Source organism: Mustela erminea, chromosome 14 (assembly GCF_009829155.1).
Source record: "Mustela erminea isolate mMusErm1 chromosome 14, mMusErm1.Pri, whole genome shotgun sequence".
In the NCBI taxonomy this organism is placed as follows: Eukaryota; Metazoa; Chordata; class Mammalia; order Carnivora; family Mustelidae; genus Mustela; species Mustela erminea.
The window spans coordinates 42,479,043-42,504,003 of record NC_045627.1 but is presented as its reverse complement, the minus strand read 5'-3'; the positions used below and the strand labels follow the sequence as shown (position 1 = coordinate 42,504,003).

At 44.0% G+C, this 24,961-nt stretch overlaps 1 protein-coding gene across 34 annotated transcripts in view; it reads left to right on the top strand.

Moving 5' to 3' along the window:
* KCNMA1 (potassium calcium-activated channel subfamily M alpha 1) overlaps positions 1-24,961 on the top strand; it is a 724,697-nt gene that overhangs the window by 567,001 nt on the left and 132,735 nt on the right. For 18 of the 34 annotated variants that reach the window (XM_032312898.1, XM_032312877.1, XM_032312868.1 and 15 more), the window contains exons 16-17: positions 9,934-10,002; positions 19,227-19,313. In XM_032312898.1, the coding sequence (XP_032168789.1) occupies positions 9,934-10,002; positions 19,227-19,313 (156 nt within the window). Of the gene's footprint in view, positions 1-9,933; positions 10,003-12,325; positions 12,338-19,226; positions 19,314-24,961 lie in introns of all 34 variants that reach the window. The other 16 variants (XM_032312863.1, XM_032312897.1, XM_032312873.1 and 13 more) reach the window with 1 other exon arrangement.

Here is a 24,961-nt window from a genome sequence, read left to right as displayed (position 1 = left end):
CCCCTGGGCCGGCAGAATGCTCCCTTGCAGCGTGGGATCACTGAATAGGAAAGCCTGGAGTTTTCTCAGAAGCTGGGAGAGACTTCCCCGCCCCCCCTTTTTTTAAAGATTTCATTTTTCTATGTATTTGAGAGAGAGAGGGTATGTGCAAGAGGGGTGGGAAGGGGCAGAGGGAAAGGGAGAGAGAGAGAGAATCTTAAGCAGCTTCACACCCAGCAAGGAGCTCAATCTCAGGACCCCGAGATCATGACCTGAGCTGAAACTAAGAGTTGGATGTTTAACGGACTGAGCCACCGAGGGGCCACAGGAGAGCTGTTTCATAAAAAGATAAGGGAACAGGATCCATGAATGGATTTTGAAGTCATTTCCCCAGAGAACAGAATGGGGGGGGGGAGGCAGGAGGGACAGAAGGCCCCCCACCAGGCAAGCTTTTTACAGATTTTTACAGATTTCAAGGCTGTTCTCTCCTGCCCAGGTGGGACCCATACCAGCTGTATCCTTGGACTTCTCTGTACCAGCCTTTTGGCTTCACCGTCTGTATCAGCAGAAGATGCAGCTTTGTTCCAAAACCAGTCACTCATTTAGACAAAATGCAGTATTATTTCTAAATATTTCATTTACATTTTCTCATTTTATCTTCACAACGATCTTGTGGTTTATGTTAATATCACTGTTCCTGGCTTATCCTGATGGGGACGCTAAACTCAGAGGATGTGGGTGCCCCTCCAAAGCCACCTAGCACCCAAGCAGTGGAGCCAGGGTTCTGATGCTGGGTCTGTATAATTGAGAGCAGTTTGGGGTAGCTGCTGGATGAAAGCCACCTAATTAAGAATCTCCTGGGGAGCTTACTAAATGGAGAGATTTCTAGGCTTCAGCTCTAGATTTTAATATCTGGGGGAATTCCTCCCCCCATTTTGTACTTTTTACAAGCAAGGCAGGTGATTCTGATCCAAAGTCTGATGACTAGGGCCCCTCCCCCACCTCCTGCCGCCACCACCACTCACCTTATCCCTCCACACCACGGGCTGGAGTAAACTCCCCTCATTCCCCACTTTGGGCTCAGTCAATGGAATGTTTCTCTCCGATTTTAGCCAAAATTGCAGAATTAGAGGTGGGCCACATGTCACAAGCTTGCCATCATTCCAGCTTCACGTGGGGTGTTCTACAACGTCCAGGGTGGTAGGATGAGTCTACACATGACCACACCAGGTAGACCACTGACGGCTCTGCCCTCTTCCCATGCCTAATCCAAATCAGTATAGGAAGAAGGCACTGGGGGTACTGAGCCCTGTAATACTGAAAGCCTTGAAGCTGGAGCGAACAGATCCGTGCCAAGTGCCAAGAAGCCTAGGGAAAACCAGTACAAGTCAGAACACAGCGCTCGAAGATTTCGCTAGATCTTGTTGGCGACCGTGGTGGGCATGTCCGGGACCTTTCCCAGGATGCCCTTAGGATGTTCCTTTTCAGAGCCAGCAACTTCTGAACATCTCCCCTTCATGTCGCATAGCTGGCTTGCCCTTGGGTTTGTGTGATAGTATGATCAAGGCAGAGGAGCTTTGGGATCTGAAGAGAAGGTTTCTGAACACCAGAAAAACACCTGCTCACTTTCCCTCCCACTCCCCACCATCCCCAGGGAAACAAGTGACTGTGAAAGGTGCAGGGGGCCAATGCCAAGCCTGTAGGAAGTGAGGAGCTGGGATATGAGGCCATGGTTGCCACTGAAGGGTCTTGTTTTTGCATAGGTCCCTTAGTAGGATGCTCCTTAATGTCACCGAGTGTGACCCATGGAATTGCAAAGGCCCAGACTCAAACCTGCATTTGAGCTACTTGGTGGATGTGTCATTTGGGACCAGATATTTGATTTCTGCATACCTCCTTCCTTTGATCGTGACCAGCTGCCTGACTTTGGACTTGAAATAGACATATTACTTATCTCTCAATACTAGCTAATATCCTTTTTCCTTTTCCCACCTCTCTTCTTCCCACCATCTGTCCTGCCCCATCCAGACAATGTAAATAACAAGAAAGAAAGGGACACATTGTGGCATTTCGGGTTATATATACTCTTACCCTTTAGAAAAGTCCTGCCAATCAACTAGATACATAATGAACTTAGGATATCTGTGCCATTGTGCCAGGCATGGCACCATCTAGAGAAACCTGTAATTAGATCGAATAAAGTACATACACATTAAAAGATTAATAACAATACTTATAATGACGAATAAAGAACTGTGTTTCCCTGCCGTGGCTGCCGTTTGCACTCTGGCTAAGGAAAAGGATACCCACCCTCAGGGGGTACTAAGCACCCATAAATGCTTGAGGAATAAGTACTTGATGGGTGCACTTACTAGAGGACAGAGGCTGAGAGCTACAGGGGGAGAGAGAGCTCCCTATAGACTGGGGGTGATAGGAGAGGCTTCCTGGAAGAGAGGACACTTGAGCTGTGCCTTTTGAGGAGATTGGATTCAGAGAGGGAATAAAGAGGGAAGAGGGAATTCTCAGTAGTGGGCAGGCAGGAATCTGGGAGCCACACCCAGGTCTCTGAGATTTTCCAAGGAGAGCAAACGGATTTCTCCTTTGGATGGGAGAAGGAGACAAATCGATTTTTTTTTTTTTTTTTTTTGGACATGTGATGTTTTCTGGGGGAAACAGCGATAGTGTTTTTATCATAAGAACTGTAAATGTGAGGCTGTATCCCCCTTCCCTCCAAATAAGAAAGTGAGGGCAGAGGGGAGAAGAGAGTGATAGGGAAGGAGGAGCAGGAGGAAACCACAGGTTCTGAGTCTAGTTGGCTGCAAGAACACCACTTACCAGGGCCTGAATCTCCCACTGAGGGTATTAGTCATTCATCACTTGCAAAAATAAAACCTTAATTGTATCAGGCTTTACAGCTAAGAGGGGATTAGGACAAAAGATGTATTTAAAATACAGTGTGTCTCTCTCTGTCCCCCTGCAGCTGATGGAGCGGTTAAAATTCATATTCCATGTGGAGTATTTAATGCCTGGGTAACCTGGGGGCCTCCGGTCAGATCTTCGCTGGGCCAAACGGCAGGAGTCCTGCCCTCAGTCCAGGTGCAAGGATGCTTCTGCGCTGGTTTAAGACCATCTGGGGGCTAGAGGGGGATTCTCTGTCCCCTCATCCACCTGCATACAGGACCCCTAATGAAGAAGAAAATCAGGCTTTCATGCTGTGTTGTTTTGCATGGACAGTTCTTTCCAGTGAAGCCCCTGGAGGAAAATCCAAGACCGCCTGGAGAAAGCCCGGTCTCCTGTACAATGAAAACTACAGCTAGTTTCACTTGAATTCTATGACACCATTAGATTTTAGAGAAAGACTTCTGAATCTGAACACGGAGAGGAGAGAAGCTGGCAAACCTGATTATTATGTAATAGATTTATCTAGGCAGTCTGCAGAAATGAGCATTTTATGAGTATCTGTGGAGGGGCTCAAGTCTTGTCTTTAAAAAATATTTCTCCTCAAAAAACTGGCCCTATCTTCCAATTACTTGGAGGGGTGGTTACTGTAATTAAGACAACATATATGAAAAAAAAAAAAGACAACATATATGAACACAGATGGGAGTACGATATTATGATTATGTTTATTTTCTACTACAGGGACCCAGAGATGACCAGTAATCTTCCTACATCTTAGGGAATAAACAGATGACCCTCGAGTCTGTTAAGACTTGTAACCAAAGACTATAGAGACAGTGGCATGTCTAGAATTCTCTGCAGGAGTGTCAAGGAGGCAGTCCGGTTGGAAAGGGATGCTAGGGGCTTGACTTGATGTTTGGTACACATAACACACACACAGAGTTTACATTTTGTTTCTGACTACTAATAAGAGCAAAGCTTTCTAAAATGCATTTATTCATGTTTTAGGCAAATATCAATTGTCCATATCAAAGAATATAATTATTTCTAAATTCAAGTGTCTCAGGTGTGCTAGTGGAGAAACTGTGAGCATGGAGCACGCACGTGTGTGTGTGTGTGTGTGTGTGTGTGTGGGCAGGGCTGTGCCGAAGCCTTCACCACCCCACCTCTATCAGAGCTATTGGGAAATGAAATCCGAACAACATACCCGCGAGCATTTTAAATCACTTTCTTTTTTCTTGCTCCTGAGTCTTATAAATCCTGCTGGTTCAAATTTCCTTTAACTAGATGTTTCCATTTCAAGAGCCTATCATTTTAAATCAAAGCTCCTAAATGTGACTCTTTTTCCTTCTAGCCCCTAGATGCTAAAGATCTGGTTTCCCAATGTGCAGCATTTACATGGGGCATCTGTTCTGATGATGTGCTTCAGCCTGACATTGCCAGGGTCCCTCTGGATAACTGAAGAGGGCCCCACCCTTCGGGGAGGGGAACTGAGTTTGGAGGCCACCATGCAGGCACCTCATCTCTCCTCATGCTGTCACTCCTGGGTGACCCATCTTCAACAGCCCCAAACAACGTCTTTGTGTCCCCTTCTTGAGCACATTCAAAGGCACAGGCTCTATGAAGGGTTTCTCTGCTTGATTCACATCAGCAAGCAATCTTTCTAGTCAAAGGGGCTGATTTAATGGCAAGAACAATTTATGTCCCTCTAGGTAGGTAGAAACAGTTGGCCTCTAATTCTTAAGAGCCTTTGTTCAGGAACATCTGGGTTGAAACTACTGTAGTTAACAGATGATGCTAGCAGTAAAAAAAAAAAAAAAAAAAAAAGGCATTATATAATGTCATTGTCAAATTTGGTAGGCCTCTACTTAATAATTATCAAGAAAGCAATCTAACTTGTTATTACAACAGTTTTATTGCAGATTGCTGGTTTAAGACCTTTTTGTGACAAGTGACATTTTTTTTCTGGGAAAAGTCATTTCTGTTCCCCTGTAATTATTTTCACAACCAGCAACGACTTCCTGTTTTGGACATATTGGGACATTTTATTTTAGAAACCAAGAAGTAAATTGCTGCTGTTTAGCACACTGCAAAGGCTTTCTTGGTTCTTTCTTATGCCCTCCCTCGCCCTGAGCCCCTTTCTTACCCTGCTCCAGTCTGTTACATGTGCAGACCCTGAGTAAAGCCCTAAGAAGGACTCAAAGAACTGGAGGAGCAAAGCCCCGTTTGCTTTACCAAAAACAATGGTGTTGATGATACAAGTCAGTATTTCATCTCGGGACATCAAATCTGAGTAGTCTGAAGACATGTTCTGGGGAGTAAACCCCTGGTAGCAGGAGCTGTGGAGAGTCTCAAGGACAAAGTGCTGCCTGGATCTTAGAATTATATTTACATTTTGGCATATTGATTTGAGGCAAATGTTAGATTCCCAGAACATATCACTGCTATTATTTCTTTTGACATCCTTCTTTTCCAATCTCTCTGCTTCTCATGGGCAAGTTACGAGGCATCTTGTTGCATGATTCGATGCTCAACTCCCAAACTTTCTCTGCTTAGTTTCCTAGTTGATTATTTTCTCTCTTTTTAAAGTTTTTTTTTTTTTTCAAAGATTTTATTTATTTGACAGAGAGAGATCACAAGTAGGCAGAGGCAGGCAGAGAGAGAGGAAGTGAAGCAGGCTCCCCACCAAGGAGAGAGCCCGATGCGGGACTCGATCCCAGGACTCTGGGATCATGACCTGAGCTGAAAGCAGAGGCTTTAAACCACTGAGCCACCCAGGTGCCCCGATTATTTTCTCTCTTAATGTGGGCTCCCAGCAGTCAAGAGATTCTGCCCTCCATTCATTCATACATTTATTTAATCAGCATGCATTGAATGCTTACTCTTTGCACTTTGCAAAATGCCGGGGAGAGAAAGCATGCATCTTACCGTGAAGAAGCTCAACTCGAGGGCAGAGAGGTGAATAAACAAGTGATTATCACACTACACACCGGTGCCCTGTTCACTGGCCTTGGTCTGTTCTTACCTCCTGGCACCTGTGCTTCAGCCTTAAGCCCCGGTCCCTGGACATTGGCTAACTCTCTGTGGCAGGATCTAGCAGAAAACTGTGATTTTTTTTTAGCAGAGCGGAGACATAGTGCAAGATTTGTGTGTTGTGGACATGCAGAAGGTACTTGTTACAGCAGGAATTAAAAACTTAGGTGCCTCTTAGGGGGCAGGAGTGAGCCACAAAGAGTGAAGACTGAAGAGGCAGGATCATTGGGGAGTGCTGGGGACTGTAGCATCTTGAAGAGTTTGTGTTCCTTCCAGAGAGGGTCAGTGCTTCAAAGCTAGAGTCCCTTTTAGCCAGACAGAGTGTCTGCAGCGTGGCCATTTATGATTTATCAAGGAAAGCTGAAAGGCTAGTTTTTATATGAGATAACCTGTTAGTATCTAATTCTGGGTTTTCAAAAAGGCTGTGCTGACCAAGACATCATGCTGGTCTTCTGGCCACCATCTCATTTGCTTTGTTCTTATAAGAAGTATCTGTGTAGCACACTGCATTGAGATTTGATTTCCACTTTTGGCCTTTCTTCCCAAAGGCCATTTGACCTGGAGCAGGTTGCCCCTCGTTGGACCTCAAGTCTGTCACCTCTACGAGAAGGGCAGCCCCAACAAGTCTTGAAGGGCCTGAATTTCATAATCCATGGGGTGGCGCTGTTTGCATATAATCACTTCGTCGATATCACTCTGTCCTCTCCACCCCTTTGGCCAGTGAGTAAAGGTTGGGTTTGGGTCAAAGAGCTTCTTAAAAAGAGGTATCTATAAAGCCATATGGAATCCTCTCAGATATGGATTCGGAAGTTATGAAAGAGGACTCAGATCTCCTGGTCCACTGTGCTAGGCTAAGGAATGTGCACAAGACTGTAAATTTTATTGACTTTCCTGCATTAGAAAGCTCCTCTCTTTTTATATTGAGTTGGTAAATGGCGTCATAGTGCCTAGAAAGACATAATGCACCATTACTGTGGACTACATTTTTGCTTCTACCAACAAGATCAGGTCGTTAAAAGCAATTAAGATCCATGATCCCTTGAACCGCAGAGTCCCAAATCAGGGTGGCCAGTCACTCTTGGGATATCAATGTATTGGCCTCTTCATGATCTCTGCTAAATTAAGATGGGCTTTCTCCTTGAGATTTTGGCATTTAGTTGCTATTTACATTAGAAAGTGGTTACCTAATCTGGTAATTTGGTTCAACAAATATTGCATAAGCCATCTGATATTTTAAACAATTTAAGCTCCAGGAGTAACAGCCCCATAAAGGGTGCGTGTTAGCAGTGCTTTATGGAACATAAATTAAGAAGAGCATTTTTCCAGCTGCAGTTGGATACTTGAGTTGGTGTTTCAGCAAACTGCATAATCAGCACAAAGCCCAGGTCATTAGAGTCCGCTGGCAGGAATCAGCAAACCTGCAAATCACCAGGAGAGCCCAAAACGCCTAGATGAAGTGGTCTTTGAAATCTGACTGTCTGTTGAAAGCAATACGGGAGACTGTGACCTCATATGTAGGGGTGAGCAATTGGTCTTATTTCCACTGGAGGGTACGAGGCCTTCACCAACCTCATTGCTTTTCTATTTGCCACCAGCTAAAGGCCTCCCATTTCACTGAGAGTAAACCACAGACTGGCAAGCTTGTTGCTGTGGCCAGTGGTCTTCACAAACTTGCTCCTGCCTAGCTCCCTGCCCTAATCACTATCCCTTAAGACTTTCCTCACTCGGCTGCAGTCTACTTGTCCTTGTTGCTGATCTTCAGACACCCTGACTGCCTTCTGCCTCAGGATCCTTGCACTTGCTGCTTCCACTCCCTGGAAAGATTTTTTTCACCAGATCCTTTAATTGCCTGCCTCTTCTCCTCAACTCCTGCGCTCTGTGCTCTAGTTTACGTTCTCAGGATGGTCCCTCTGGACGCCTGCAGAGAACACCCCTTCCCAGTCACTGTTTTCTTTGGTTGGGTTTGTTGTTGTTGTTGTTTAATTGGAGTTGACACACAGTGCTACCTTAGCTTCAGGTGTACAAGAAAATGATTGGACAATTCTGTTGTTACGTTCACCACAGGTGGAGCCTCCATCTATCATCACACATCGCTGTGACGATATCATTGGGTGTATTCCCCATGCTGTGCCTTTCATCCCCGGCCCCATTCAGACCATACCTAGAAGTCTGTACCTCCCACTCCCCTTCACCTATGTTGTTCATTCCCTTACAACCCTCTCGTAGGGCAACCATCATTTGTTTTCCATATTTATGGGTCTTCCCAGTTACTGTTTGTTCTCTTAGGTTGTTTTGTTTTCTGCATTGTGCTTTTCCTCATCTGGAAATTCATCATTTATTCAGTTGTATATTTGCTTATTATCTATCTTTCCAAATACAAAATAGGTTTCCCTGGAGTTAAAGATGTATATCCTGCCGGATACTAGTTGGGGACCTTGGATAAGTTACATGGGCTTTCTGAGCCTCAGGTTCATCACCTGTAACATAGAGATGGCTGTCAAAGTCACAAAAACTGGGGCCATCTCTGCCTCTCGGGGATATTGTGGGGATTAAATGAGAGTACCAGGAATGGCCCCGCCTTGTGACCCCATGCAACCTCCCGCTTATAGTACTACAACTCAGTAATCAACTCACTTCTCAACCTGTCAGTCAACCAATGTTTGTCATTTGGTTATTGGTTGTCAGTCAACCAATGTTTCATTATCCAAAAAGTCCTTAAGACATATGCTCATTATAGAAATTTGTCATATATAATGTAATCCTTTTGTCTGTGTGCTTTTTCTGTGAGTATATAAATATACGTTTTCACTGAATCATATCACATTATTTACATGTTTGTACCTGTATAATATTATTTGTTAATTTTAGACTTTGAATATTCTTCAAAAAGTCATTTTGAATGCTAAAACTATATTGTACCATACTTTACTTAACCACTGCTTTATTATTGGACATTTAGGTTGCCTTTTTTTTTTTTTTTACTTTGCATAAATGTTACTACCTTGAACATCTTTGTGCATGAATATTTACTGGCCCTTTTGTTATTTTCTTAGAACCCCAATGAGGGGAAATCATGTGATTATTGAGCTTTTTTGTGTCTGTGGTTCCCTGTGCAGCACGATGGGAAATTCTGCGTAAGCCCCAAATTCTTAAGGAAGCCACACTGGTTGAGGAGATGGCTTTCAGGCACAGACTGCCATGGGGAGCAGCCGCGGCCAGTATGTAGCTGAGAAAGGGCTGAAGGAGGTTTTGGCAGACAAGGGCGCTGGATGGGTTCTGGGAATGGAAAGCCAAGGGTGAGGGGGTCTGCAGATGAGTTGCACAGAAGGCTGGATTTGATGGGGGCTTGGGGGATGGGTCAGGAGAAGAGAAAGCACTTGGGGTGTAGGGATCATCTTCGTGAAGGCATGGAGGCAGGAACGAGCCAGCTTCAGAGCAGGCTGGGCTGAGGGCGAGAGCCCCGGATGAGAGCCCTGGGCAGAAGAGGTGAGGCAATGTGGATGCGGCCAGGAGTGCCGGTGCCCACAGTCATGTGCTGGGCAGTTACATGGAGGCTAAGGATTATTACCATCATTCTGAGCACACAGGGGTCTGCTCGGAACAACAATATGAGCCATTTGTACAAAAGACCGAAATGGAATCCAAATAACAGGTCCAGCTGCTCCAAATACCTCCCTCCCCCTGCAGTTAACATTTTACTACCCGACCGAGTAACTAATGAATCTGGCCCAGCATAAATCCCCAGGCACAAATCCCTGCTTGGGGTCTGTGTCTAGACATCCAGACCCGAGTGCAATTTGCACTTTGAACATTCAGCGCCTTATCACTTGCGAGAAATCAGGTTTAATGGGGAGGACGGGGAGGTGTCGCTCCCACCCCCTCCCTTTGGCACAGTGACTGTGGAATGAGGGTCCCCGGGATAATGAGCGCATCAGGCGATGGAGAGGTCATAATCGTGTTTGTTATGTGACTCTGGCTGTTCAGAAGCACTGACGGGGAGGTTTCTCCATCTCGTTGCAGGCTGTGTTTTGTGAAGCTTAAGCTCCTGATGATAGCCATTGAGTACAAGTCCGCCAACCGGGAGAGCCGGTAAGTCCGCAGCCGAGCAGCCGGCTGACATGCAGGACCTGGTGAGAGTGCTCTCGGAGCGCTCCGCCCACCCGCTCCTTTCCTACGCGTTATTGATGTGCTTGGGCCCCTGATGTGACCCATCTCTGACACATCTCAGGGCATGCCCAACCAGATACCGTCACCTCTCTGGCAGACCCACCTGGCATCTCAAGCCCACTGGGCGTTTGGAAAATGTTTCTTCAGAGGAAAGCGATGAGGCATCCAGATCTCCACCTGATCAGCCCAAGTGATACTTTTCACCCTCTCTGCACAAAACCAGGGACGGGGCCTGTCCTCAAACCCCGTTTACTGCTGTGATCACGAAGCAGGTGGATTCTGGCCCCCTTCACAGCAGGGATGGGGCAGGGCCGTGATGGGATGCACCAGCTCTCTTGATAGCCAAATTACAAGCAGCCTATTGTGTACCATATGGGCTTTTCCCGGTGCAGCCGAAATCCAGGTGGCGGAATATTGGCTTCATGTAAATTAGCCAGGAGAGCAGGGATCACAGGCAGGAGCCCTCTTTATTTATTTATTTTGCACTTAATTATGTGCATATCAGACTGATGAGGGACTGGGTCTGGTTGAAATAGATAACAGCCCAGTCAATATATGAGCTCACGGTGGAAGAAGGAAGCACCCCATTAACGGGGGACTGTGTTGATGCAGGACTGTATGCATTACGGATAAAACACAGATGAGGTTTTTGCTTCCCCATTTTTATCAATGGGTTTGGAAGAAAGAGCTCATTGAGAATTGCGTGGGCTTTTGTGCTCTAAGATGACCTCCGGGGTCGTTCCTACCTGTAAGTCTTCCTGTGGCTGTTCAAGTGTGAAGTACAGAGCCCCGCCCACGTGTGCCTTAATATGTTGAGTGCAAGGCAAGACTCAAAGGTGCCTCCTCTCGCCGTCTAAGGAGTTTTCATTATCGCGATGAATAACTCAATAAAGCCAGACTTCCAGACATACAGTCTGTGTTTCTGACAAACCAAACCAAACAAAAACCAAACAAACCCCCAAAACACTGGATTGTAAGCAAGTCAATCCAATGTTCCCTGTTACCTTAACCACCAGATCAATTGCCCACCAAGTCAATCTGATCAAAGGCTAAGCTCTTTGGAAACTCCAAATCAACCAAGAGCAAGTAGAAGTGGTAGATTTGGTGGCCATGTGTTAAACCCGGCCATAGCAGTTAATAATGATGTATAGATACGGTTTTCTTCTTTGTGTTGGCAAAGTGAAGAATATTATGTGCAAGAAACTGGGAGCCAGAGTCCTGGCTCTTGGCTGTTCAACAGGTAAAGTGGGGGTTTCTGGGATTACTGCTTTCCCACCGGTGCCTGCGGAGGGGGAAAACAGGTGTCCCTAGGTTTTTGCAAATGATCCGAAAATCTGTGTAACTCAGTCTTCACTCTTATCACTTCTGTGCATCTCTCAGAGAAGTGTCATGATGTAGGCGGCGCTTAATGTTGAAGGCACCTCTTGACCCTCTTGGTATAACTTCATGGCAGGAGTGTGTCCCCTGAACCTTGACCAGCCGTCTCCCACCTGCCACCTTTTGGTCACAAGGAGGGAGAGGAAAAAGCCTGTTAATGGTTCAGTGTGAATCTGCTGTCACTATTCTAAGAAAATTAACTAGGAGCTTTCCCTGAAGGCAAAGTCTTTTCTTTGATGGGCTCTCCAATTAACTCACAAATCGGAGATGTTTTCAACAAAGCCATATTTATAGATAGAGATTTTTAGCTTTTTTTTTTTTTTTCCTTTCAGAAAAGAGCAAAAAGAACTTTTTGGCTTTGTTTTTGGCTTTCTGTGTGCCGTTGCCAACTTTAACCCCCCTCATGTCGCTTGGTCTCAGTGTGGAAGCACATTGGTTCTTGTGGAAAAAGGTGTGTTGGAGGGAATGTGGATCATGCCTCTGAGAAAACACCGAACTTCTCGAACACAATAGCCATGCTAAAAAGAATTGAGCTTTTGACCCTTCCTGAGATAAGAGTTTTGATTTTTTTTCCTTCAGTGAAGAATTTCCCATTTCTTTCCCTCTTCCACTTTCTAAGTGGCTGGGTGCTAGAATTCAGAGAACCCAGCCTCTGCTCTCCACCCCTCTGCCCCCAGCCTGTGTTGAACGATCTCCTCTGTTGTTTTACCCCATGACGCTGTTTTTCCATGCTCTGCTGAAAAACCTTGTTTTCACATGCATCCTTCAAGTAATTCAAAACAAAGGTTTTGTTCCTTCTTTCCTTCTGGTGTCAGTCAATTTATTATCAAATTGTTTGATTTTAAATTCTTTTCTTGTCGTTTTGCAGAAGCCGAAAGCGGTATGCGCTCTTCGTTAACCTTTCTCCCAACCCCCACCTGCTATCTTCACTGCTAACCACAGGACTAACCATTTGCTGAGAATTCAGGAAGATAGAGATTATATATATGCGTACACATACATATAATCTCATTCCCTTGTCTGATAGACATATATATATGTATTTGTATACATATATATATATTTAACCCCTCTCCAATGAGAGCACATAAAAATTGAAAGTAGCATATTGCTTTTCTCATTCAGTTTGTTGATTCTTTTGGATAACGCACTAACTTCTTTGCAGGAGACTTAAAACACGACAGGTATAATCCCTGTGTTCAGTCATGGCCCCAGTGATGGGAACCAGTGCCATCAATATTGAGAAGGAGAATGCTCCTCTCCAGCCCCTGGTGTCTGTTTCTGTCCTGTCCTCATGTGTCTCAGTGTCCACCAGCCTCTGTGGTGCCATCTGTCTGCATACCACATCCACATTCCCAGTGACTTCCTCCTCCCCATGTCCAGTTTCCTGTTGGTAGAGCAGGGATCGTGTCCTTTTATCCACAAAACAGAGACCAAGCTCAGCTAACACTCAACTTTTGTTTTGTCCTTACGCTTATTTTGATGATAACATTTTCCATATTTTCTTCCTTGGGCAGTCCTCGGTACAGACTTAGAACTCTGCTACCGGATTGCCAGATTGTCACATTTGATCTAGTGAATGAGTACTGTTTATTGAGATAAACTCATGGCTTTATTTTTTTCCCTAGTGTGTTTGGGCACATTTCTTAATGTGACGTATCTCTGCTTTCACCATGTGACGTCACTCTGTTTTGCTGCTGTTTTCTGTTGCACGAAGCATGACCAAATCCTCATCAATAGCATTTTCTTTTAACTTTTTCGGTTGATATTTCCAGTGTAGTTTTTCAATAATGTGTTCTCTAAAACAGTATTGTTGAAAACATACGATCGGGATGCCTTTGTGTTCATCTTCTCAAGAGTTGTTTCTCTCCGTGGTTGGAATCACTGTCATGTGTTCGTGTTTGTAATTGCTGTGGTGTGTTTGTGCGTATGTGTGGTGGGGATATTTGTCCGGAACTCTTTCCAAAGTCTGATTTCTTCTGTGATGTTTGGAGTAGATGCGTGACAATAGAGGTGGCTTCCTGTCAGTTTGGTATTACGCTATGATCCAACTGCGAGAAGTTACTGCAACACTTTGCATCTTCAAAGGTCCACAGTGGTTGCACCTCTGCTGTTGGCTTTTGGCCTTTGAGTCCTTTTATCTTGTGGTGGAGGCATGTTGTGACATAGCATGACTTGTCGTAAAGTGTACCACAAAGTGACATGGCTTGCTCCCAGAACCAAATAGCGGCCATTTTCCCTTCCAAACGAACTGTCTCTTCCCTATCCCCTATGGCTTCTATGTGCCAAATATATTTTTAAATGCCACTTCTAAACTCACTGTGGTGGGTTCAGGCTGAACAGTTCCTTGCCCATATAATGGCGGGCTGTGGTGGCAGACGTTTGAGTCTGACCGACTGGGAGCAATCTTTATTACGGTGTCTCTGTGTGAGCAAACTGGGCTCAAATACATCGAAGCATGGAATACACACTGTGTCTCCTACATAGAGTCTCTAAGTAAAAGTGTGTGTGTCTAGTTGTGTGGGACTCCAGCAGCATATATCTGAAAGCCCAGAAAAAAAATGGAAAGTTCCAGAAAGGCAATACGATTTGAGCTTCGTGGTTTCTGTAGGCTGTGCCCTCACACAGCCCATAAACCGCAGGTCGGTTGTGCTCCGGAGAGGAGAACAATTGGCTCCAAGTCCCACCCAATAGCAATCATACATGACCGTGGGTGGTCAAAGAGGCCACTCCCCAGTGGCGTCGTTCATCTGGGCACAGCATGAACTGAAGTCTCAGATGGTTCTTATTCCCTTGCTCTAGTTAATGAAGTCCCATCAGCTTGCTAGACACAGATATAATTATCATGTTATCAAGTACGGTGATATTCTCATGTGACTGATAGTTCCGTAATTGTTCGGGGAATGGTACATTACACCTACCAAAAATTGAGGCAGGGGGCGGAGGGGTGGCCAGGGAGAAATACACACCTGTCATAGTTACCCATAATGAATAAACGATTTCTTTAAAAAAATAGGGTTCAGTTGAACTATTCATCATTGGTTGTCTCCGAAAACAGCAAACAAAGTTTATGATGATTGAAGAAGGAATGAGTAGATGTTTCCTAGTTGTTATGCATAAGTGGTGGAGAAGAGGAATAAATCATTTTGCCCCGTCAAGCCCCAAGTCTCCAACCTGACTAAAGTTCAGCAAGACATACACAATAAAATGCACTGTAGCTTGAGGTCTCGAGCTCCCCTCCCTCAGGAACCTGACGGGGACATTTTTCTGTGGACTTGAGCCCTGCTAGCCAGTCCTATGTTCTGGTGTTTTCTATTTCAACTCTGAAGAGGGCTTTCAACGTTGAAATCAATTGCTCCTCCTCCCTAAGTGAGTGTTTACGCATCTGTATGTTTAAATTTTTGTACTTAGTGCATCTGGGAGATTGTTAGCTCAGTTGCCACCCCCCTGGAAAGGTGTGGTCACTCCTTTAGTAGGCGTGACTGAGAAGAATTGCCACTTTGAAAGAACATGTGTGACTACCTTTCTCTTTACTGGAGAGGGAAAGGAACACTTTTGGAGCAGAGACCAATGATTTATGTTTTTTATACATTCCACACGTAGTTGAAGAGTGCCTACTGCATACTGGACTCTAAGCTGGCAGCTGCAAGAAACTTACTTACAAAAATAAATAAAATGTGATCTTGCTTTTCACTCTTCTTTTTCAACTACGGGTTCCCCACAGAAAGTATGTTTTTGTGTCCTTATAGTGGACGAGGAGCCAAAGAATGAATCTCGATACAAAAGTAGTCTGAGAGCCAAAGAGAAAGAGAGGGCAAGACTCCTGGGGGAAGGAGCTAGAGAAACCCTTTGCCTCCAGCTGCCACTGAATGTTTTCTGTTGAAATTAGCAAGGCCATAGGCGAAAGAGGATAATTTATGTGTTCCTTGAAATGAGGGAGAGTCCATCTCTGCCACGAAGAGGTCCCTATTGGAATTCTGCTCATTGATATATGGACTTTTTCTTAAAGATTTTCTTGATTCTTTACATGACACATTTTGAAGTTTATCTCTGATAAGCAAGTGAATGAGACAAAATTGGAGCCAATGACTGATTTAACGTGATGCACAGGGAGGGAGACTTCTTTCAGTCATAAGAACAAAACAAACTTAATGTTGGATATGCTTTTAAGAGATCAAAGACCTTTGGAAAGATTTACATATTCCCAGTAGGAGGTCAATAACCTATTCCGAGGGCCATAGGCACTTTGGTGGGGAAAAAATTACTTCTGTCTAGGATCCTTATCTTTTTTATACTTTCAAAAAGAGGAAGATTAACATTTTATCTAAATTTTCTGGATTTGGAATGTAGATAGAAGAATTAATGTCTACAGTGTTAGAGTAACACATTTCCTCAAAGAGTCTTTGAAGCCCTGTACCCTTCCAATAAGGGAGTATTTTCTGCAGTGGGCCCTGGAATCAGGGGCACATGTTTCTCTAGCCAAACCCTTAAATACATTAGTGGAATCCAGCACAGTGAACATTGTTATGTATCTGGATTTCTTTCCTGCATTATTCACAAGGTCTGGGCTCATTCTTTCAATTCCTACCCAGAAGACTGCCTTAGCCTGATCTGGATACCTGCTAATGTGAGCCTACAGCCTCACACATGATGTGAAGAGATGATTTAAAGCTTCTTGCTCCTTGTTAAGCCCTCTCCAGAAGAGAATGAGAAGGCACCCTGGAATCACACGGGCAGTGATGTCCTTGGCGATGCATGAGGTTTGAGGAACAGAGAGACACTCCACTCTGCAGGCAAAAGCCAGTCCAAATTAGCCCATCTCCAGATGTCATCGAGGGATATCATGTTTTAGATACTGCAGTCAGTAAAAAGACCTTTCAAATGTCAATAGGGGGTCTCCCGGTAACTGATTGGCACCAAGGGCAAAATGGAGAGCTGAGACCGTGCAGGAGATTGTTTGCTTCTCATTCAGTTGTTTTAATAACCATGCTTACTTTTAATAGTGACCGTGCCTTAAGGATCTACTACGTGGCAGACACTGAGCACACAGAATGTACTTTAATTCTCTTAGTGACACTGTAATTGAGATTATTCACTCCATTTCACAAAGTAGAAGAGTGAGGCCAAGTGGCACCCACGTACCCCAGGCCAGAGTCTGAACTTCTAGGCCTGACACAGGTACTTGCTCGCTTAACCAGCCCTGGCAGGGCAACACGTTTGAACACAAACCTGCCTCCCATCAGTGCCCCAGATCTCTCCCTGCGACCACACTCTCTTGACTACAGCAGGCTTTCCGGCTGTAATAAATGATCTCAACCTGCTGTCCCTGGAATGACAATCCCACATTCTCACTGGAAGCCGATTCTTGTTCACTGTTGATAAAGAACAGAGGACATGAAAAGAAACTTCTCATTGATAGGAAGCTTGCTCTCACTGGCTTCCTCCCATGATACAGTGGGCTTGATCACTGGAGTGCAATTAATGAAGCACATAATATGGAAAAGGTTCCCGTGCAAGGCTTGTTTTGCACATATATGTCACCAAGACATTGATGAGTGTCAAATTTCTTCTTTTGAATTGCATCCTTGAACTCAAGATAGGATTTTCTTTTTACTCAGAACTTGTTTTACGCTCTGGTATAAATACATACCAAAATGGAGCTTTTTCCAGCTCTAAGGAATTAGCTTCTTTAGACACCATACATACCCAGAATTTTTCATGTATGCTCTTGTACACTATTCTGGAATGTACAGTTCTTCACCCTGTAAATTCATCTCATTACAGACATGATATTTTGATAAGAAGCTCTGTGTTCCATTCTGTGGGGCCCGCTAAAGAAAACATGATAATTCCATTGAAAACAAAATATGCTTTACCTTTTTTTTTTGCAGTAATAATAAATAATAACAATAGCCAATATGCATTGAGTCTTCTGTGCAGTATCTTTTATCTTCAATCCTCTGAAGAAAAGCTATGATTTTCATCCTCGTTGTAGGTGAGGATATTGAATTTGAGGGAGATTTAGTTATTTTCCCAAAGCCAGACAGCTACTAAGTGGAGATACTGGAATTTGGGTGCAATTTCTGATCACAGAGCCAGGGCGTCCACATACTGCCTTACAGCAAAGAGGGTAAGAAAGTGTGCAAAATCCAGAATTCTGCTCCTCTACGACATCGCATTTAATTGGCTTTGAAAAAGGAGTCCATCTAAGCTATATAAGCTCTGACCCTTTTCCCCTCATGATCATGAGAAGTCAGAAGGCTGTTAAACCAATGTAAAGAATTGGCAGGGGGGTAATTAGGAGGCGCCTGTCCAGTGCCGCTGCCCGTTGCAAGCTGTTGCTATTAGTGTGGTCTGCTGCTTCCTGATTTGTGAAGAATTTCACTGTAGCCTGTGGTTCCACGGCAGAACAGACCAATCATCATGGTCCCTGGCTATTATTTAGTGTTAATAACAGTAATGACACAGGATCGGTTTCCTTCTGTCAGGTCTCATTATGGGTAATAGTGGATGTTCTTGCGACCACAAACAATTATTTTGCCATAATGATCCACTCTTGAGTCCTCCCGGCAGAACAAAAGTTCACCTGGGTCCTTCCTGTATTACTACAGATGCATCACTCTTTGGCTGCAGTACTTTCCTGGAACGGTTTTGCCAGCAGTGAAAAATTACATGTTAATTATCGTCCTCCATTTTGATTGTCTTAGACAGTTGCGGACTTCCTTTAGCCTGATTCCGAACATCTACGACCTCAAAGCCGGCTTTTCAGATCAGAGATACCTCTGTTGTATCTATTGCTACGTTCAGAGTACCTAAATTCCCTGTCCATTAAGCCCAAAGCCTCTCAGTCTCTTTATAATACATTCCTGCATTCTGTTCTTGATCTGCAGAAAATTAAACTTGTTTCACCCATTTATTAGATGAGGAGACGTAGCTCGCTCTCTCTCTCTCTCTCTCTCTCTCTCTCTCTCTTTTTCAGTCCAAGCACAACTTGGTCAGCTAATCTATTTATAAAACTTTGAAATAGGACTGTCTATATTTAGGTCTGCACTTCCCTGCAAAGGGAAGTTTTTTTTAGGAATGATTTGCATTTGTTTTTTAATTACAGTTTGCCCTAATCGGGATATACCAGACACACACTTTATTCAAACACTCCCATGCATTTTGGTAAAAGCAGACTGGAATCATTTCCAACTGCTGGCATTTTTCTTTTTTTTACTGTTTGCCCTCAGATCCCACGTACATGTCTTTACCAACATTGTGCAGATGTGATATTTGCTTCTGCATTGGTTACAGGTGTCGTGTACCATTCCCCGCAGTAATACATGTGTACGTGTATGTTGCTGGATGCATATATAGGGGTCCCATTAATGCTCTGTCATCTAATGGAAAATTGTTACAGCAATAGTTTTATTAGACCAATAACATGCAATGTTGACCATCAATAGAAGTTTCTAAAGGGCTGCGTAGCAGATCAGAAGCCCACGATGGCAACCGCATTATACACCCCAGCCCTGAAACCTAGATGTGCTTTGATTTCTGAAACTGGGAGTATGCCAATCTGGGAATTGACCAGTAGAGCTTTATGATGGCATCATCCACTGAAATGTCCGGGACTGTGGACATCAAGCTCTAGACAACATCTTTGGGAAAAGCACTAGACTAGTGGGCCCCCTATACAATTAATAGTACAATGTGGTCTTCAAGGTTTTGTTCAGAACATGACCTCACAAATGTGTCTTCTTTGTTTGTTTTTGTTCACTGAGCAGTATATTAATTAACCCTGGAAACCATCTTAAGATCCAAGAAGGCACTTTAGGATTTTTCATCGCAAGTGATGCCAAAGAAGTTAAACGGTAAGAGTTCTTATTTATCTGCCTTCTTTTCTGGCCCAGCCATAGACCTCTTGATCCACCGTGATGGGCATGCTTTCAATATGTATAGGACCCTACACCCAAAACTTCTTAATGTGTCCATGGGTATCAGTGGTGCCCAGTCTTAGGAAAAAGAGATTATGCTTTCAGATGTTTCCATGGACTCCTCTTCACATAGTTGATTCCACATCTTTGAATTAGAGTAATACATAAAATTTTCTAAGGGAGGAAATTGAGTCCCAGAGAACTGAAGCAAGTGCTCAGAGTCATCCTGATTCTTGATGACCCACAACAATATAACACAGGACAACTGGTCCCTTGTCTAGTCCCTTGTCTAGGCAGATTTACTCGTGTATTATCAGCTTTCTAATCTAAGTGCCAAATGCAGTCTCCAAAGGTTTGGGTTAATTTCACATGAAATATTCAATTAGCTATATTTCTATTTGTGGCCTTCTAGGAAAGAAGTTGAAGTTGTCAGGTTCAATTCTTGAGCCTCTGTAGGTACAGCTCAGGATATCCTTGACCTCAGTGTTTTATGACACATTTATTAGTGTCCTTAAACCTGTTTAAGCAGCCTAACAATCACAGGGCTCTTTGGAGGACACCATGGAATATTATTATATTTGAGTCTATCCTATGAACTCTGAAAAACTTATTAGCAGAAAATGTGGCTCCGATAGTTGGTCATTCACTTTAACAATTATGTTATGAAAAATATTTCAAATAAATGATTAATTGTGAAAGGCCTATAATTATTTATGGAAGCCTATTGTTTTCATGTAATGAGTTCCCACTCAAAGCCAGGCCTGTGCTAACTGTTCTATATTTGTTGTTGCTAGTCCTCAGAATAACCTCATAAGATGAGTCTTCTACAACCCTTCGGGCTTTGGTTTCCTCATCTGTAAGGTTGGGATAAATGATTTGTCCAAATGTTATACAGCACATAAGCAAGTGGCAGAGCCCAGATTGGAAATGGTCTTTCCTTTTCCCCAAACCCACACTTTCTACCAAATTTAATAATACTAGCAGATTCATATGCAGAGTTTAATGTGTGCCCACCCTGCTCTAAGTACCAGCTACCATGAACTCACGTCATCCTCTCAACAACCTTGTGAGATAGGTAGCATTACTATTTTCATTTTCCTCATGAGGAGACCACAGTGCAGATTGGTGAGCTAACTTGCCCCAAGCCCCACCACTCATGAGAAGTAAAGCCAAGATCTAAAACCAGGAAGTCCAGTGCCAGAGCTTACCTTCTTAATGATGTGCCAAGAAGTGAGCCTGACATGCTGAGCACAGAAACAGGATATTCGACAGCTGATGATTATTACTTTTTTCCTCTTCACCCACTCCTGCAATTAACCATACTAGTTATAAAAGCTTTTAGAGGGAAAAAAAAATGCAGTGGAGAAACAAACAAACAACAACAACAACAACAAAGAAAAATTCTTTAAACTGAGCTAATGGCTTAAACTTACTTCTACAAATTGGGAAAGAATTGCCATTATTCAGATGGAAACAGGAAAACCTTCTTATCCCGTTCATGGACCTTGACTGTTCTTCAGGAGTACCTAGAGAACTGGGTCCACCTGAGCAGAAAGTGGGGATGAATGGGACTGAGGACCCCCCAACAACCCCGACCAGGTCCCCTGGAATAGAAGGTTGTGCTCACCTCTAGACTGTGAGACACACAGGCAGCATCTCAACAGCCTGTATGGGGTGGGGGGTGGGGTGTGCTGGGGAGCACAGCGGTGCTGTAGATCACGTGTACCTCCCAGATAGCAAATATAACACGAAACTCCCATTTGTGTAATTCTATTTCCTATTGCATCTCTCGCTAATGAATGTCACAAATACCAGGCAGTCCAAAAAACAAATTACCTCCTGTATTAGGGAGTGCAATATGTCTCATTTCAGTGCTTTATGGTATTCACAAATACATGCTGACACAATCAGCTACAACACCAGCCTGTAATTTTCCATAGTGTGTGATGTGTCAGAGCAAATGCTGTCAGTTAGGGGATTTCAAATAGATGAAGACTGCAGAAAACCACAGAAAGGGCCTTGGAGATTTGAATGAAACTAAACAAGTTTTGTAAAAATGGAAAAGTTGATTATGATGATCCAGGATTGAGTTTGTACCCTCTCCTACAAAAAAAGCAACCCAAGAAGTTAATGGATTTTAGCTCACAGAAACTTTCAGATGCACTGTTATAGGAAAAGAGGAGTGAAACCATCCATTCCAGTCTTAGAAAATTCACTTTGGGGTGAACATTCAGTCATTTGTCCCCTATTCCTTGCCCTAAATATTCTCCTTTTTAAATGAACTTGGCCCATAGTCTATGATGTAGGAATCACAAATTGGTGCCCCATTGACCGAGTTTGGCTTGCAGACAGAATTCGTTTGATTCACTATTTTAACAAATAAATTAGTTGCCAAGAGGAAGACCTCCTCATCTTTTATTTAAAAATCCCTGTTCCTGGTTTCTCCTGAAAAACTTGCAGATCTAGCGTTACTGGGCAGTATTCTCATACTCGTTCATCCATCAAATGTCTGTAGGTCACTCATTTTCTAGAACACTCTGTACCAGGTGCCAGGGGAGCAGTGGTGAAACAAAGCCCTTGCTCCCAGAAGCTCATGTTCTAGGGAGGAGAGAATTGCAGTTTTGTTTATTTATGGTACATTAATCAAAGAATTAATGCAGCTGGGTCACTGATTTAGATTGTGTTTAAGTGAAGGCTGCTCTAAAAGGAGCCACATTTGAGCAGAAATGGGGGTGATGGGAAAGAGTCCATCACACAAAGATGAGAAGGGAAGAGGGGACAAGGTGGAAACAGTGTTGTGTGCAGGAAGCCAAGGGATGGAAAGTGTGTCTGAGGGAGTGGTGTGGGGAGACGAGGTAAGAGAGAAAGGCAGGGCTCGCTCCCACAGGACTTGATGCAGGGGTTGGGTTGTTATAAAATGGAGTCATTGATGGTTTTAAGCTGGGCGTGATGTAGGCTGATTTTTTGAAAGTTCTTTCCCTTTTATTCTAAAGAATGGGATGTAGTGCAACAAGGGAGGGGGCCCGGAGACAAGGAGACTACATTGTGTAACTGAGGGGGAATAACGTGGGCTAGACGAGTGAGTGAAGGTGAAGAGAAGGGAGACCGAGTCATAATATATTTTACTAGAGTCTGTGGGGCCCTTGGTGGACTGCATATAAGAAGGAAGGCAGAAAAAGAGGAATCAAGAATGGAGCCTAGATTTGTAGCTTCTGCAGTTGGGTGGATGTTGGCTCCTCACCTTACCAAGAAGGGGAAAGCTAGAAAAGGAGCAAGTTTGGGGTATAGGGAATTAAGAATTCTATTTGGCTATGTTAAGTAGGCGATATGTAACCAAACATAAACATAGAGATGTCATCAAGGCAGTTAGATCTAAGATTCTGGAGTTTGGGGGGAAAGATGAAGGCTGGAGGTGTCAGTTTGGGTGCTGTAGCAGGGAGGGTCCTAGCGAGAAGCAGATGACACACCTAAATAAGAAAAGAGGAGTTTTATGAAGGGACCATATAAAGTTGTGGGCGGAAAGTTAGGGAGAACAAACAAGGAATGGCAGAGCACCCCAGAGATAGCAATAGAGGGGAGCCATTCTCAGCCCTGAATCTATGAGTCAAGCGGAAAGAACTATCAGAGCCTGGAGAGAGAAGCTGTAGTGTAGGAAAAGCTGTTTGGCAGGAGCTGAGCCCTCTCTAGTGTGGAGATGGGGCTACGACCAACTCGTGATTCAGCAGGGAGGAACTCTCCCTTCCCATCCTCCAGTCTCCTGCTGGCTCTTCCCATTGGCTGAACAGAAGAGGACACCAGAGAACAAAGAGACCCTAAACACTGGCTTTCCGGGGTATGGAGATTTGGTCTTCTCGATGATGTGTGTGTCAAGGTCATCAACTGAGGGCCACTTGGGGATGGGGTGGAGTTAAGCAGGAGAGGAAGTGGGGAGGAGAGCAGAGAGGGTTGAGGTGGAAGAAGGGGATATGCAGGAGGCCTGAGGTGTGTGAAAAGTCCTCTGGAATCCATGGCCATGGATTTTAAGTAAGATCAGTCAGCACAGTTGTGTTTCCTTTCCTGACTGCTTGGCTGCTTAGGTTGAGGTATGCAGTAAGGGGAGGACTTTGTCAGCTGAGTATGAGAGAAATAGAAGTGAGTGGGGAAGAGCATGGTGCTTGCAAAGAAGCACCACCTGGCAAAACTCAACTGGAGCTTAGGTACCGTGCTCCCTCCAGGTAGGGGATGTGTCTCCAGGACTGTGGACCAGAGACCCTCCCTACCCCCACTCCCTTGCCCCGTCTCACTCTTTAACTTTACATTTATTTTCAGAATCTAGCTTTAATTCATGAAGTAAAAATCTACATTATCTTCTCAACAGTCTAATCAGACTTATCACTGTTTCATCATCTATTAGAAACGTCTTTAAGATGTTGAACTCTGGGACTAGGCTGTCTGGACTTGAATCCTGGCTGTGCATGACCTTGGGCAAGTCATGTAATCTCTCTGTGCTTCAGTTTCCTTGTCTGTAAGACAGAGATAATAATCACGACTCCTTCAAAGTGTTTGAAGATCAAATTCATTAATCCTTATAAAGTGCTTAGAATAGCACCTGACCTACAGTCTGTGTTCTATAAATGTTTCCTGTTACTCTTGTCGTTATTATTATATGGAGGAACATCAGGTGGGAGAGAAAATGGCGGAAACAAAATGGCTTCCTCCATTCCTATCCTTCCCCTTTCTTAGCCACATGGCCACTCAGGGCAAATAATTAGCTACCTTTTTCCTTCCTGCCTTCCCTCCTCCCTCCCTCCTCTCTCTCTTTCCTTCCTTCCTTCCTTCCTTTCTTCTTTCTTTCTTTCTTTCTTTCTTTCTTTCTTCTTTCTCAACATGGTTGAACACTGGCATTTAAAGAAACAGTGAATGAGCTGCTAATGCATGAAGAGCTTTGGGCTTGGATTTAGAAGTCCTGCAGCCAGCTGAGCCCAGCTCAGGATGACTTTAGGCAGGTTGTGACAACCTCCTCAACTTACAGATGGGGACATGGAGTCCTGGGGATCTCCAAGGTCTCTTCCAGATACCAAAGTCTTAATATTGGTTTGCACCTAGTGCCAATCATGTGCAAGTTTTGTGAAAACATAAAAAGGAAACTAGGAATAGAATGGTCAAGAATTGTATTTCTTGGGTGCCTGGGTGGCTCAGTGGGTTAGGCCGCTGCCTTCGGCTCAGGTCATGATCTCAGGGTCCTGGGATCGAGTCCCGCATCGGGCTCTCTGCTCAGCAGGGAGCTTGCTTCCCTCTCTCTCTCTCTGCCTGCCTCTCTGTCTACTGTGACCTCTCTCTGTCAAATAAATAAATAAAATCTTTAAAAAAAAAAAAAAAAAAAAAAAAAGAATTGTATTTCTTTTTTCATAGTCTTGGTCAAAGGAAGACCATGTTTATCCCTGGCATTCAATTTCACATTGGGAATGGTGAAGCCAAGGACTTTGTTGGTCCCCATATCCAGAGCTTGTGAGGTTGTTCCAGTGAAATCTTATCCCAGTAATCCTTTATCCTGAAAGGATCTAGGCCTTCAATGCTGTTCTTCTAGGTCCTTTGCATTCTGTGCT